This window comes from Cicer arietinum, chromosome 6 (assembly GCF_000331145.2).
Source record: "Cicer arietinum cultivar CDC Frontier isolate Library 1 chromosome 6, Cicar.CDCFrontier_v2.0, whole genome shotgun sequence".
Classification (NCBI taxonomy): Eukaryota; Viridiplantae; Streptophyta; class Magnoliopsida; order Fabales; family Fabaceae; genus Cicer; species Cicer arietinum.
The window spans coordinates 34,257,384-34,271,368 of NC_021165.2; the positions used below are offsets into that span (position 1 = coordinate 34,257,384).

At 28.0% G+C, this 13,985-nt stretch overlaps 2 protein-coding genes across 2 annotated transcripts; both read right to left on the bottom strand.

Moving 5' to 3' along the window:
* Positions 1–1,295: 1,295 nt before the first annotated feature.
* On the bottom strand, positions 1,296–2,371 carry LOC101513828 (metallothionein-like protein 1). Its single transcript, XM_004506516.4, has 2 exons — positions 2,212–2,371; positions 1,296–1,750 (listed from the first exon to the last, which is right to left on the bottom strand). The coding sequence occupies exons 1-2, from the start codon at positions 2,259–2,261 to the stop codon at positions 1,570–1,572; spliced, it is 231 nt and encodes a 76-aa protein (XP_004506573.1). The 5' UTR covers positions 2,262–2,371; the 3' UTR covers positions 1,296–1,569.
* A 3,890-nt stretch (positions 2,372–6,261) lies between these two features.
* On the bottom strand, positions 6,262–7,600 carry MT-1 (metallothionein-like protein 1). Its single transcript, NM_001364774.1, has 2 exons — positions 7,477–7,600; positions 6,262–6,707 (listed from the first exon to the last, which is right to left on the bottom strand). The coding sequence occupies exons 1-2, from the start codon at positions 7,524–7,526 to the stop codon at positions 6,530–6,532; spliced, it is 228 nt and encodes a 75-aa protein (NP_001351703.1). The 5' UTR covers positions 7,527–7,600; the 3' UTR covers positions 6,262–6,529.
* Positions 7,601–13,985: the final 6,385 nt, after the last annotated feature.

Below are 13,985 nucleotides of genomic sequence, written 5' to 3' on the forward strand. Positions count from 1 at the left end.
ATTTCAATCAAACTTCCGTTATTTTCTTAGTTTTCAAATATTAGTAACTAAAAATGTTGCAAATAATGTAAAATGATAATAGTTTTTTTAAATATTACTAATTTTATAATAAATGTTGCAAAATACATAAATTAATAACATTTATTACATGTTATTAATGATAGTCTAAAATGTTACTAAGCACTTTTAGTAACATGGACTTAATGTAACACTTGATAAGATGATGTTAAATCAAATTAGTAATTTAGCAACATTTTTCAAATGTTACTAAATTCAATACATGTTGTTGTGCCGAACTCCTAGTAAACCAATCTCCGTTGGTAATGAATGATCTTAATTCTTAATCATATTCATACATCACACAACTAGTAGCTTAACCACTTGGATCCTCTTTGACAAAAATAACTGTCTTGAATATTCGATTAAAAATAAAATAATGGAGGAGATTAATAATTAGTCGTATTTAATAAAACTCCCATATATGAGATGGTATATGATTGGTTTTCTGTTTGGAGTGGAAGAGTTAATTAAACTGGAGTTATAAGGAGATTTAAAGTTCTATCTACGCTCAAAACACAACAATAATATATATAAGATAGTAACGTTATTCATTTTTTTCTTAAGTTTAAATATTTTATTTGTTCAAGAAATATTGTTAAAAGTTGATTAACGTGCACTGCGTTTTGTATATGGTCTCTTATTTTGTACTTCGAGAAGATTCTCTAAGGGTCTTGCATCTTCATCAATGCAGGTATTCTTTATTTTGAAATATTTTTCTAATAAGTATCATGTTCCTAAAGCTTATGATATTACACAAGTTAATTGGTTGAAGTCTTATTGGAGTTGGATTAAATGTAATAATAAGCTTACTAATATTGAGTTTTGCACTCGGTATAATCTTTTCCTTTTTCATTTTCGTTAATTTCCTCACAAGTTGTTAATGATGTTTGCTCTATTATATTGCAATTATTTTTTCTTGAACCTTAGTTTTTATCTATTTGGATTTTTCAGTTTTTAATAAGGTAACATTGTCCACCCTTGTTCTTTAGTTTTGGCTTACTCCCTCAATTATTATTTTTTTTTACTTTTTCTTATTAAATAAACTTACAAAGGTGCCGCAAATGATATGTAGTAATTTAGAAAATGCCAACATAGTTGAGATATTAATTATACCACGTGTATTTTACTCTAATTTTTGCTTTAAAAAAATTCAAAAATTGTAATAAAAAACTTCTAAAGGTGACCAATTTTTAGAAATTAGCAATTAAAAAACAAGCTATAAAAATCAAACTAAATTCAATTCAATAAGCAGAGATTTATGATTCATATTAGCTAAATTTGCTTACACAAGAAAATCAACACACAAAGCAACCATTGCTCTCACAACACCTTCAACAAAATCTAATTAGAAAATTTCAATTTGCTAAAGGTGAGATCCATGACAACTTTATTATTCTAATAAAGCAAACACACATGCTTTTTTTTATATATTATATGTGTACCGATACACACAATTACACATATTGGTTCCAATATCTCTGCCTCAAGCTTTCATTTGCTATATGCACCTCACTTGCAGTTGCAAGGGTCACATGTGCAGCTTGATCCACACTTGCAGCCACCATCTTCAGCTGCAACACTCATTTCAGCTCCCTCGAACTGAATCTTCGTCGGACCAACGCCCAAAACCACCGTCTCTGTGGTTTCGCCGCCTTCGGCATAGTTCAATCCACTAGACCTCTTGTTGCATCTGTGAAGCAATAAAAATTAACATCCACACACACAATTTGAAATATAAAACTTGAATTAGAGAAAATAATTTATTTATCAATAGCTATTAGAATTAAAAAAAAAATATATTTTTCATTTTCTTTAATTTTCGTCAAAGTTAGATATTTTTAGATTGAACTTATTGTGTGTGTCAAATTCGAATATAAAAATCTCTTTAGAGTAATAATTACGATAAGACAAAAAAAAAGTGAAATCTTATATTTCTTTTAACAATAAAAATAATCTCATGTAGAGAAAAAATCAAGCATTAACTATGTAACATCAATAGATAATAATAATGTCTCATTCTTCAATTTTTTTAAAAACAAAACAAAATTCGTAGAAGCCAGCAAATAGAACTGAAAAAACGAATCAAAATATTAAGAATATTTTCCAAGATAAGAAATAAACAGTATAACAAAAAATTAAGGTGGTCCTTACTTGCAGCTATCACCACAGTTGCAGCTACTTCCACAGTTGCAGCCAGACATATTCTCAAAAGACAAAGATAAAATCACTCACAACACAATTTGCAAAAAGAACAATATTGGTGAGAACTTGTTGCCTTAACTGATATTCCGTGACCCCAATTTATAATGCGCTTGAGAATAATAAGTGAAATATAGACCGTCCACGTGTCATAATCTAATGTTGTCTGGGACCACAGACTACCCTTGGACTTGTTCCACGTAGACATCGTTTTCATCACTCGTATTTTGGCGATACAATTATTGCTTGGTTTCTCTAAGTCAAGTGTAGCATGATTCGTCGCGTTCGTTTGGTAAATAACTCACTCCTATGTTTCTTCGCTAATAGATGATTACTTGTTGAGGAATTATTTTAATAGCGATTGATAATGACGAACGAGTATTTTTAACATAAAAGTTAATATCTAATCGCGGATAATTTATTTTAAGTTCAGCCGACTGAGAAGAGTAAATTACTTGGCTTATCTTCTACCTCATGCATCTTTATGAAAAACTTTACTCCAGATTTTTCAACCCCAACAAATTAATAAATTTTTCTTTTTATTTTATTTTTTTTTATAAAAAAGTAAAATCTTATGTTTTGTTTTAAAAAAAAAATTTTAAAAAAGTTTCAAATTTCCAATTTTTATACATAAAGATCAATTTTTTAAAAATATATTTGTTTACTGAAAAATTTTTAAAAAAATTTACGATACACAAAATTCAAAATTTTTGAAACATTTAGGAAAATTTGAAATAAACTATTTAGCAGAGTAGAAAAAAAGTATTTTTTTTTTAAAAAAAAGAGTAAAATAGATAGATTGTATAAAACATAAGAATATAGTATAAAATTTTCCTCTTTTTGGTAAGTCCAACAAAAGAGTTTATAATTTATAAGTTATAAAGTCTGTTTGATAACAGTCATTTATGGACTTATAGATTATAGTTTATAACGATTTTATATCAGTCAATTCAAGAAGCTTATAAATTTATAGATTTTAGTTTACTATTTTTCTTTTAATTTTATCTTTATTATTATGCCTATAATTCATTTTTACCCCTTATAATATATTTATTATAATTTTAAATAATGTAAATAAACAACTTATATAATATAAATTTTAAAAGAATTTTAATAAATACTAATTTAAAGTAAATAATTTAAAATAATTTATTTATTATAATTTTAAATTATTTATAAATAATTTTAAATTTTTAAGATCCATTATTAATTATCTAGAATTTGACAATTGAAACCATACACCTCAATAAAAGAAAAACAACTATTACAAATCAATAATAAGTATCATTAAAATAACTTGTAACTACATTTAAACAACATAGTTTACAACTCAATATAATGAACTATTTGATTAAATTACAGCAACAATACTGAAATTATAAAAATGTTCCCTAATACATCATGTTACATCAAATAAAAAAAATAAAGCACTAAGTACAAAACAGAGCTTGCATATCATGTTCTAGTACTGGAACTGAGCATCAGTCACCTTCAGTTGTTAATGTATAAAAAATAAAATAGGTGAGATAAAAAGCTTACTGAGATCTAAAAATAAAGGAAGGAGTAGTTTAAAAAGATTTATTCATAAATATGCATAAAAATATAAAATTATGATGCATCTCATGATGGAGCTCTTAACTTCAATTTTTCATAAAAGCTTAACTGAAATCATTCTTTCATTATGATTTTGAAAACTATGCATGACCTAAATTTTTTTCCTTGAAACAAGGAAGATTCACTCAATATCTTAATGTATGTCACCAAGATAATTGAGTCTTGATTGGTAAATGATGTCAGACCAAACTCTAACCAGCGTCCTGATTGTTCTCATCTACCTATTATTCCATGCCTAGAACAAACCTAAATGTCCCACGTAAATAAGACCTTGCATGATCTGATTAATAAGAGTGTAATGCACTTGAGATGTTATGTATGCAATGCCCTTGATAGTATGATATTTGCAATGCATCGTTACCCCATAACACTTATAATAACTTAAAAATATATTGAAAATCAACTGGGAATTAAATCTAAACTCCAGATCAAAGCTGGAACCAAAGGAAAACTCTAACCAGATGCAACATAACTAGAAGTATATAGGTCAAAGGCAACATAATCGGAGTCAGAAGATATGTGACCAAACACAGAGTTAGAGGATGAATTAGAGGATAAACATAGAAAGGAAGAATCAGAGAATAATCAAAGGATACACATCTAGAGGTAGAATCAGAGGATACATGTCTAGAGAAAGAATATGTGGATACACGTTCAGAGGAAGAATCAGAGGATACACATTTAGAGGAAGAATTGGATGATACGCGTCCAAATGAAGAATCAAAGAATACGTGTCAAGAGGAAGAATCATAAGAACTTAGATTAGATGTAGTGTGATCAGAGGAACTTGGATAAGGGGTAGCATGATCAGAAGAACTTGGACTAAAGGCAGCATGATTAGAAGATACGTGCATCATATGCATTTTGATAAGAGAAACTTGGATAAAAGAAAGCCTGATCAGAGGAGCTTGAGTATTATCAGAGGCAAAATAGAAGCATTTCACTAGAGGCAAAATCAAAAATAATTTACTAGATGCAAAATACAACAAATAATAAAACAGCTACCAAAGGTAAAAACAGAAGGAAAACCTAAAGGCAAAAATGCTCAGAGTTGAGAAACAGCATTAGAGGCAACATACCAAAAAACATAAATTATTCATCAGAGGTAGAATGTCGAAAATCATGAGTTAGGAATCAGAGGTAGCAAATAGAAAAGAATTATCGAAGGTAAAAATACTTAGGTTTTTAAAACAACAATCAGAGACAAAAACCCCAAGGTTACAAAATGACACCTAGAGGCAAAACTATAGAGACAAGAGTCAAAGAGCTTCTAAGACACACACATTTGCCTTCAGTGATAGGATTTACACATTAAACTACAATTCTTTACTCAAAATCCCAAGAGTTCCAAAAAATTTAACACAACAATTATACAAAGATCAAACGAACAACGTGTATGACATTTAAAATCATTTGGGTGCAATTTCAAAACACTTATATGCTAAAAAATTCATTTCCTAACGCTCTAAATTCTTCTAACCCGTAATTCCACCAAAACAACTTTTGACAAGAATTAAAGAGTTTTAGAGAATTAATTCCCATAATCATCATGTTAAAAGAAGTTAATGTAACATAACTCACATTATTCTATGAAAGTTATCCTATTCGATTTGAGTTGATTTGGAGTAGTTATCTATTTTCCTCTTTAGTATTCGCATCTTATTCCAATTGTTTTGGAGTTTTTCCTTGTTGCTTGTTTTCTCTTCAATGTGATTTGGTCAACTATTGAAAGTTGAACGCTGAACCTGCCCATGCAATGGGTCAGGGCCGACGTTATGAAGTTTAGTAAACTAATGTTTTTGGTGATTTTGAAAAAGAATGAGAAATAGAGTATTTGAGAGAGGCGATGAAGAGTACCAATGGAAGGTTTCTTTGAAGTTTAGGACACGGGAGAGAGCGAATGCATGGGCAGGTCCGACGTTATGAAGTTTAGTAAACTAATGTTTTTGGTGGTTTTGAAAAAGAATGAGAAATAGAGTATTTGAGAGAGGCGATGAAGAGTACCAATGGAAGGTTTCTTTGAAGTTTAGGACACGGGAGAGAGCGAATCGAATGATTGAGTCTTTTTCTCTTTGAAGGAATAAATGAGGGAAAATGGAGAGAAATTCTCCTTATTGCCCTTTGAATATTTTCTATATTATCTCTTTTGTCCACCACTCTTATCTTAATTAAAACTCCTTAGTGATAGATTTGATATGTTAAAATTTCTAAAATCCTTATTTTGATAGATTTTAATTATATATATATATATATTGTTATCATCAAATATAATTAGGAAACTATTGTTCTTCAAATCAAAATAGTTCCAAGAACTTCTCATTAAAAGTAGTTTTTAGATTATTTTTATATTTTGATTTTTCAAAAACTGAAAAAACTTCTAAAACCAAGCTATGATAAGCAAAGATTTATTTCATTGAAGAAGCAGAGAATTATGATTCATATTAGCTATATTTGCTTACACATGAAAGACAACAATTCTCTGATATCACCTTCGACAAAATCTAATTATAACATTTCAATTTGCTAAAGGTGAGATCCGTGACCACTTTAACATTTTAACAAAGCAAACACACATTCTTATTATACATTATATGTGTACCATACCATACACACAATTACACATATCTGCTTCAAGCTTTCATTTGTTATAAGCACCTCACTTGCAGTTGCAAGGGTCACATGTGCAGCTTGATCCACACTTGCAGCCACCATCTTCAGCTGCAACACTCATTTCAGCTCCCTCGAAATGGATCTTTGTCGGACCAACGCCCAAAACCACCGTCTCTGTGGTTTCGCCGGCTTCGACATAGCTCAATCCTGATCTCTTGTTGCATCTGTGAAGCAACAAAAGTTAACATTTTTATATACATGAATTGTGAAATGTAAACTTGAACAAAAAAAGTACTAGTACTTAGGACAATTAAAACAAAAGTACAAAAAAATTTATTAGGCAATAAATATTAGAGAAAAAAAATTGAATGTTTTGAATTTCCATTGTGCTAAAGTCAAAATTTTATCTTTTCAGTACTATATAATTAAAAAGAAAGATTATTAAAATATGAATTTATAGATTATACCCTAATAGTCTGTGTCAAAATTTAAATAAATAAAAATTGAAACAAAAGTTAAATTACAAAAATGAATAATTTTAAAAGTTAAAAACAAAATTTGTGTGTTATTTAAGAGCTTCATGGATATTAACTATTTAATATTTTCGTATTTTTCCAATTAATTATTAATATAAGCTATTTCAGAAGAAAAAAAAACTCACGAAAATATCTTCATAAGTTTGTGAAACACTCACAATAAATATCCCCTCCTAAGTTGTTAAAAAAAAAAAAAAAAAACTCTCCTAAGCACTCATCAAGTTTCATCAAAATTAGCTAGGTAACCAGAAGGCCAATTTAAAATATAAAAAATAAAAAACCGCGTCAGAAAAAAAAAACAGGTAGAAAAAAAGAAATAAATGAAGCATCCTTCATAAAACCCAGCCAAAAGGATTTTGAAAAAAAAAATCTAAATATTAAGAATAATCTTTTTCATTAATCATGATAATAAAGATAAGAAATAAACAGTACAAGAAAAAATTAAGGTGGTCCTTACTTGCAGCTATCGCCACAGTTGCAGCTACTTCCACAGTTGCAGCCAGACATATTCTCAAAAGACAGATAAAATCACACAACACAATTTGCAAAAAGAACAATCTAGGTGGGAACTTGTTTACCTTAACTGATGTTCGGTGACCCCAATTTATAATGCGCTAGAGAATAATCAGTAAAATCTTGACCGTCCGCGTGTCATAATCTTGTGTTGTCTGGGACCACAGCCTACCCTTGGACTTGTTCCACGTAGACATCGTTTTCATCACACGTATTCTGGCGATACAATTATTGATTGGTTCATTTGGTTGCTCTAAGTCAAGTGTGGCGTGATTCGTCGCCTTTGTTTTGTTAAACTGTTCACGTCTTTCTTTCTCAACCGATAGACTTAAAATATTTAATAATTTATAAATAGTGATACTATATAATTAATTTTTAGAGACTTTAAATTTTGAGATCATGTGTGATGATCCATTTTGAAAGGGCTATAAGTCGACTTTGATTGATAGATGATTATTTATGACTTAATCACAAATTCCTTCCTTTAAATTTGTAAATGATTATAAAAAAAATGCATACTCAAATTTTACGATATACTAAAAAGTTAATCTATTTTGTCTAAAGTCAAACAAAATGTCTCATGTGTCAACAAGTTCCGTTAGATGCACTAATATATCACGAAAAATAACACAGTGATAAGGTTGTCTATGAGATTTTGATTGTTCTGTACGAGTTTATAAATTTAATACTCTATTCAAATTGTAGATAGTCTTCCACATAAAAGCTAAATATTATATAAGCATTGAAAAAGTTCTTATCAGACCAAAACCAAAATTATATTATAGCAAAATTAATTATACATATATCTATCCACCTGAATATGTAATAGTAACATCTAATATTAACAACAACATTCATCCACATATTAATCTTAATTTGAATATCATCCTCATTGCATTTTTTTGCTGCAAATCATTAACAATTTGTTTACAATAAAGATTCTTTAAAAAATTATTTTCAATTGAAATCAACGTAAAACTATTTAATTTCTATTAATTTATTTTATGACATTGTAGATCATAAATAATATTTTAATAATTTCAATTTTTAAAAACTCTTCTCAACAGATGATATATAATAGAGATAGTTAATATTATTTTATGTGATGTGTAAGCATTAGAAAATAATGGAATGTTTAAAGAGAATTCAATATCATAAAACTTGATTTTGCTTCAATGGTTGAAACAAAATTTCACTCTCAAGATTATAAGAAGGGTCATATTTTAAATAACTTTCAAGATTTTTGCAACATAATTTCAAGTCTTGTAGAAAACAACATAAGTCTTTCTATATAAAACAAAACTTCTAAAAATTTGGAGACCTGAACTCTCAAAAACCCTCAATGCCCCCCTCAGCATAGTGATACATAAACATGTAGATTTCCATGTCATAAACTTTTTCTTAAAGTAATTAAAATCATGGAATATTTTGTCAACTTTTTCTAACAACTTTGTCTTTCAACAATCATCTTCCCTCTACACCACTTCATTGTCATTAGTTGTATTGCCAGTAAGTAAATCTAGTTTCTCAACTTTCTCAACCCATATAAAACAAACCATAACGACCAATATCATCTTGCATACACAAAGTCAATACATTAAATAAAGAGGTATGAAAGAAAAAAAAACATAAAGGTGTCAAATAATTGACCTTATGTCAAATTAGGTGGTGCAACCTATGGATTTGTTGATTTATTAATTTGAGAAATTTATGAATTTAAGAAAAAAAAGAAATAGAAAAAAAGAAATGGTTGTTGGCTTCTTTACGATGTAATAGAACTCATTGATGAATGAATGTTTTGATTGGCGTAGGACAAAATAATAAAGCCTTTTGATATAGCATAAATTTACCGAAATATTTTGGTAGAAATACAATTTCAACAGCGAATTTTGATGGTTTATTTAGTGATTTGTTTGAAAACATATTTTAATAGCGATCGATGATAATGAGAAAGTGTTAATTTTAACAAAGAAAGTTTTACTAATATATAGTAGTAATATTGTTGATAATTTATTTGAGTGAAAACATTGGGGATAACTGATCAGGTGAGAAGAGACAATTACTTAGCTTATGTCGGAGACAAACTTAACTAAAGTTAGATTTTTGTTCAATAACTCACTCCTCTATTTGTCAAAAGACAAAAAGCTCACTCTGTTTTTCTCCGCTGATAGGTGATTACTTGTTTGTGGAAATATTTCAATAGGGATTGATAATGACGAACGAGTTTTATTAACAAAAAATTATATCTAATACAGCAGATAATTCATTTTAGAGTGAAGACATCGGTGAAATTAATACAGACCGATTAAAAATACTTAATTACTTGGTCTATCACCTATGTCAAACTTTGAAAGTATTTTTTTAGGAAAAAAGTCAAGCTATGTGTCAATAAAAATAATTTTTGGACATATCAAACTGATTTATTTAAATAGCTACAAATAATAATAATAATAATAATAATAATAATTATTATTATTATTATTATTATCATTATATTAGATTTTTTAATTTGTGTTAAAAAAATAATTTAACTATATTTTCGGTAATTTAGACTAGTTGTTGTTGGATTATAAAAAAATGTGGTAAATGTGATTTTGGTATTTATTAATTTAGAGATTTTAAAGAAAAATATAATCTATCTTGTGTTTAAGGATGATCAAGTCCAAATCAATTTAAATAAAAATTCTAAAAAAATTGAAAAATCATACAAAATCAAATATTATTAAATGTTTTTATTTTGTTTTAAATATGAGGTAGTCAATGCTACCCTAAGTTTTTATTGTTTTGTTTTAGTGAGTATGTATATCTTTATATTTTAATATCCCTGATAAGTGATAATATATGTTTGACTACCTCAAATATATATTTATTGGTCCAAAGAAATATAACAATAATAATTAATTTGTTGGTTTATTATTTAGTCCCAACAGGTAGTATTTATAACCCATTTTCATATTAGAATTATTAAAATAAAATAAAAATTACTTTTTAGAAGTTGGAAATAGAATCGAAAATATTACGTTGAAAACGACATCGAAAGTATGCATAGTATATAATCAAATTATACATGGATGAATTTATTGAAAACGTCGTCAACCTCAATATTTCTAATAGCTAATTTTTTGGTTTTATTTCCTTTGTTGTTGATATAAGTTACATTTAAAAAAGTATTGATTTTGATTTATTTTTTCTTATAGGTTAAGTAGTTTTTTTGTGAATCTTAATATCGTTTGTGAATGTTTTTGCTTATTGGTTAAGTTTAATATATTAGTTTTTAATTTTTTTTCTTTATATTTAACCACCCCATCAAATTTGTCCTAACTTTGCCATTGTAACTCTAGATCTCTTATTTGAAATGATATAATACAAAGGTAAATTCTCTAAGTTTCTCTAATCACGTAATAAATTGTAAGATGTATTGATCGTGTAGTGTCTTTCATACTTATGATCTCAGACTCATTTTTTTGACTTGTTAACATGCAGCGAAACGGTTGCCACCATTACCCTTCAATTTTCCACTAACTCCAACTCTATCATTTATTTTTTATTAGCATGAAATATTGCATTAATCTATTATTTGTTAGTTATAGTTTTTTTTTTCTTCTAATAATACTTATTGGCTTAAACTTTTTATTTTATTTTATTTTAACATTTTAAACATAATCAATCATTATTATTTGATAATGTTATTTTTTAGTGTATTATATCTTATATTTCACATAAAAACCTATTAATTCAATGTGGTTTTTTAATATTATATTAATGGATCTTTTATAATTATAAATTGAATCAACAAAGTCGATAAAATCTAAAATACATTTATTTGGACTATAGATCAAATCCTGTTTTTTTAAAGATGACATCTAAATTAAGCCAAAGTTTGGTGGTTTAATCTCAAGATCAAAGGATTTTCAAGAGAAGTTATTCAAAGTAGCTTCTCATTTTATGTAACTTTTTGGTTTTTTTTCTTTTCATTTTCTAAAAACTATAATAAACAAACGATGCTAATATATTCTCTTTAGTATATTAATTCTATCTATTTAAATATACTTTATATTACTTATTTAATTGACACTAATATGAAATAAAATTTAAATAGACTAACAAACAAGACATATATATATCTAACTTCTCCTATAAAAAAAAGTCACATCAAACTTCCTAGAAGGCTAGTGTTAACATTTATTACAGGTTTAGTAAAATATCTATCAAAATATCAATAAATAGAATGTTTAAATGTGGGAATCTTAACAAATTTTATCATTTATTAATTGACTTACAATCAATCTGGAATGAAGCAATTTGATGGCTAATTCTCATACACAATTTTGTGATAAATTGTTCCTATCAATGACTATGTCGAAAATGCAATGGAATGGAATCTGAATTGAAAATGATAATGTTCGTTATATAAAAGAGATTTTAATGCAGAAATTATTATGTAACAAAAAAAGGTTTTCAAAGTAAAAATGCAACAAAAAGTACTTTAATGCATGACAAGGTTTTAAAACGAAATGAAACAAAAAGTTTTCATGTCATGCAATGGAATTACTCGTCAACGCAAGATGGTGTAAATTTAATTTGGCAGAAATCCAAGACCAATGATGGTACAATGCACGTTTTTAGTGACAAAAATATTGGTTTAAAGAATTTTCAAAGGGAACGAACCCAAACAAGAATGCATGGGCTCAATCGATGCATGCAATCGAATTTTACCTCTCCACTTCCGCCTCTGGCTAATCGAAAAAAACTGGCATCCGTTTTTGTGGATGTGAAATTTAGTCCACCATCCCTGCCAGCAACGGAGTTCAGGTTTCTCCGCCTACACCTGCATTCATTTATATATATAAAATTATAAATTAAAAATCAAATCTATTATAATTAATATAATACAATAATTATTATTAGACAATAATAAAATAATTTTTTTATAGAGATGAGATTATAATTTTTAATATTTTTAAAAATATTAAGTATATTTAATATGTACATGTATATTAAATTTAAAATTTACAATAATATTACTAGCAGAGTGAGTTCGGGTGCGGGGTGGATATCAACATCCCAAATCCGTCTCCGTCTCCAAATTTTAATTTTAGAGAAAATCCACACCGACACCCAATCAGAGTGGATTTTCTCCATCCAAATCAAGACGGGTTCAAGTGGATACTCGCGGATGCATATTATGTTGTCATTGTTGAGGTAAAATCTAAAATTAATGTTTTGATGTAAACAAACAAAGGTTAATTAAAGACTCTAATTATGATTCTAAATGATGTGTTAATTTAACATGTATTTATGAGTGTAATAATTCAATATAGGTACTAAGCAATGCAAGTAAAAACAGTTAAAGGAAAAAGCAAAAAATAACAAAACAGAATCAAGAACGTTCTTGACAAATTCTAGAAAAACCAAGAACATTCTCCACATTTTTTCATTTTCATTAAGCAAGTTCAAATCATCTGTTAATGTAAGTAAGGCTCCTGCAAATTACGAATGCATTTCCAATACATCTACAAGGAATATACTACTTTCACATCAACAAAAGAAACACTCCAAAAGATCAAAGATTAAAAGGCATGACTCAAAGCAAAAGTGACAAATGATCATTCTCCAGCATGCGGACATCATTCTCCAACATGTTAACATTTGTCTCCAATATGTTAACATCATTCTCCAGTATATTAACAATCAATCTCCAGCATGTGTACATCATTCTCCAACCTGTATTTGCATGAATCAAAAAACATTCTTGATTTGAATACATTAAGCACATCTCTGAGATATTTGTGTGCATAACCAAAGGATCATAACAAAAGAAAAAATGCATAATATTCAAGCCAAGAACATTCATAGTTCAAAAAGTTTGGTCTTTAGTCAAATCTGATACATGACAGATGGACACCTTTCCAACGGTCATAATAGTTTTCATCAACCTCCTTGAAGCCTATAAAAGGAACCCCAAGCTCAAGGAAAAGTAAGAACTTCAATTGCTAAGAAAATGCATCACTTACTTACATTCATACACTCGAAAGTCTGTCATCCATCAAAAGAATCAGTCTCAAATCTCTTGTCATTATTTTATTAAATCTTTTGTAAAGAATCTAACCTCAAACAAGTGTTGAGATTACTCAAATTCTGCAAACACTTTAAATCATTATTGTGTAAACTCAAGACTATAAGTGTTGTTTATAGTTTGAGTAACTTGTAGAAAATCCTTTTATGGTTTCAGATAAATTGTAAAATCCTCTCTAAATATTGATAGGTGACTTGGTTGAATCCTTTTCTAGGTGGAAAGAGATTGTTGTTACAAATCAAGGTTGATCTGAACAAAACTGTGTAAAACCAAGAACATTCTTTGTTTGAACGCTTAGCGAAAAATCTCACAGTTGTGAGGACTAAACGTAGCTCGAGTAGGGTGAACCATGATATATCATTGTGTGATATCTCTTT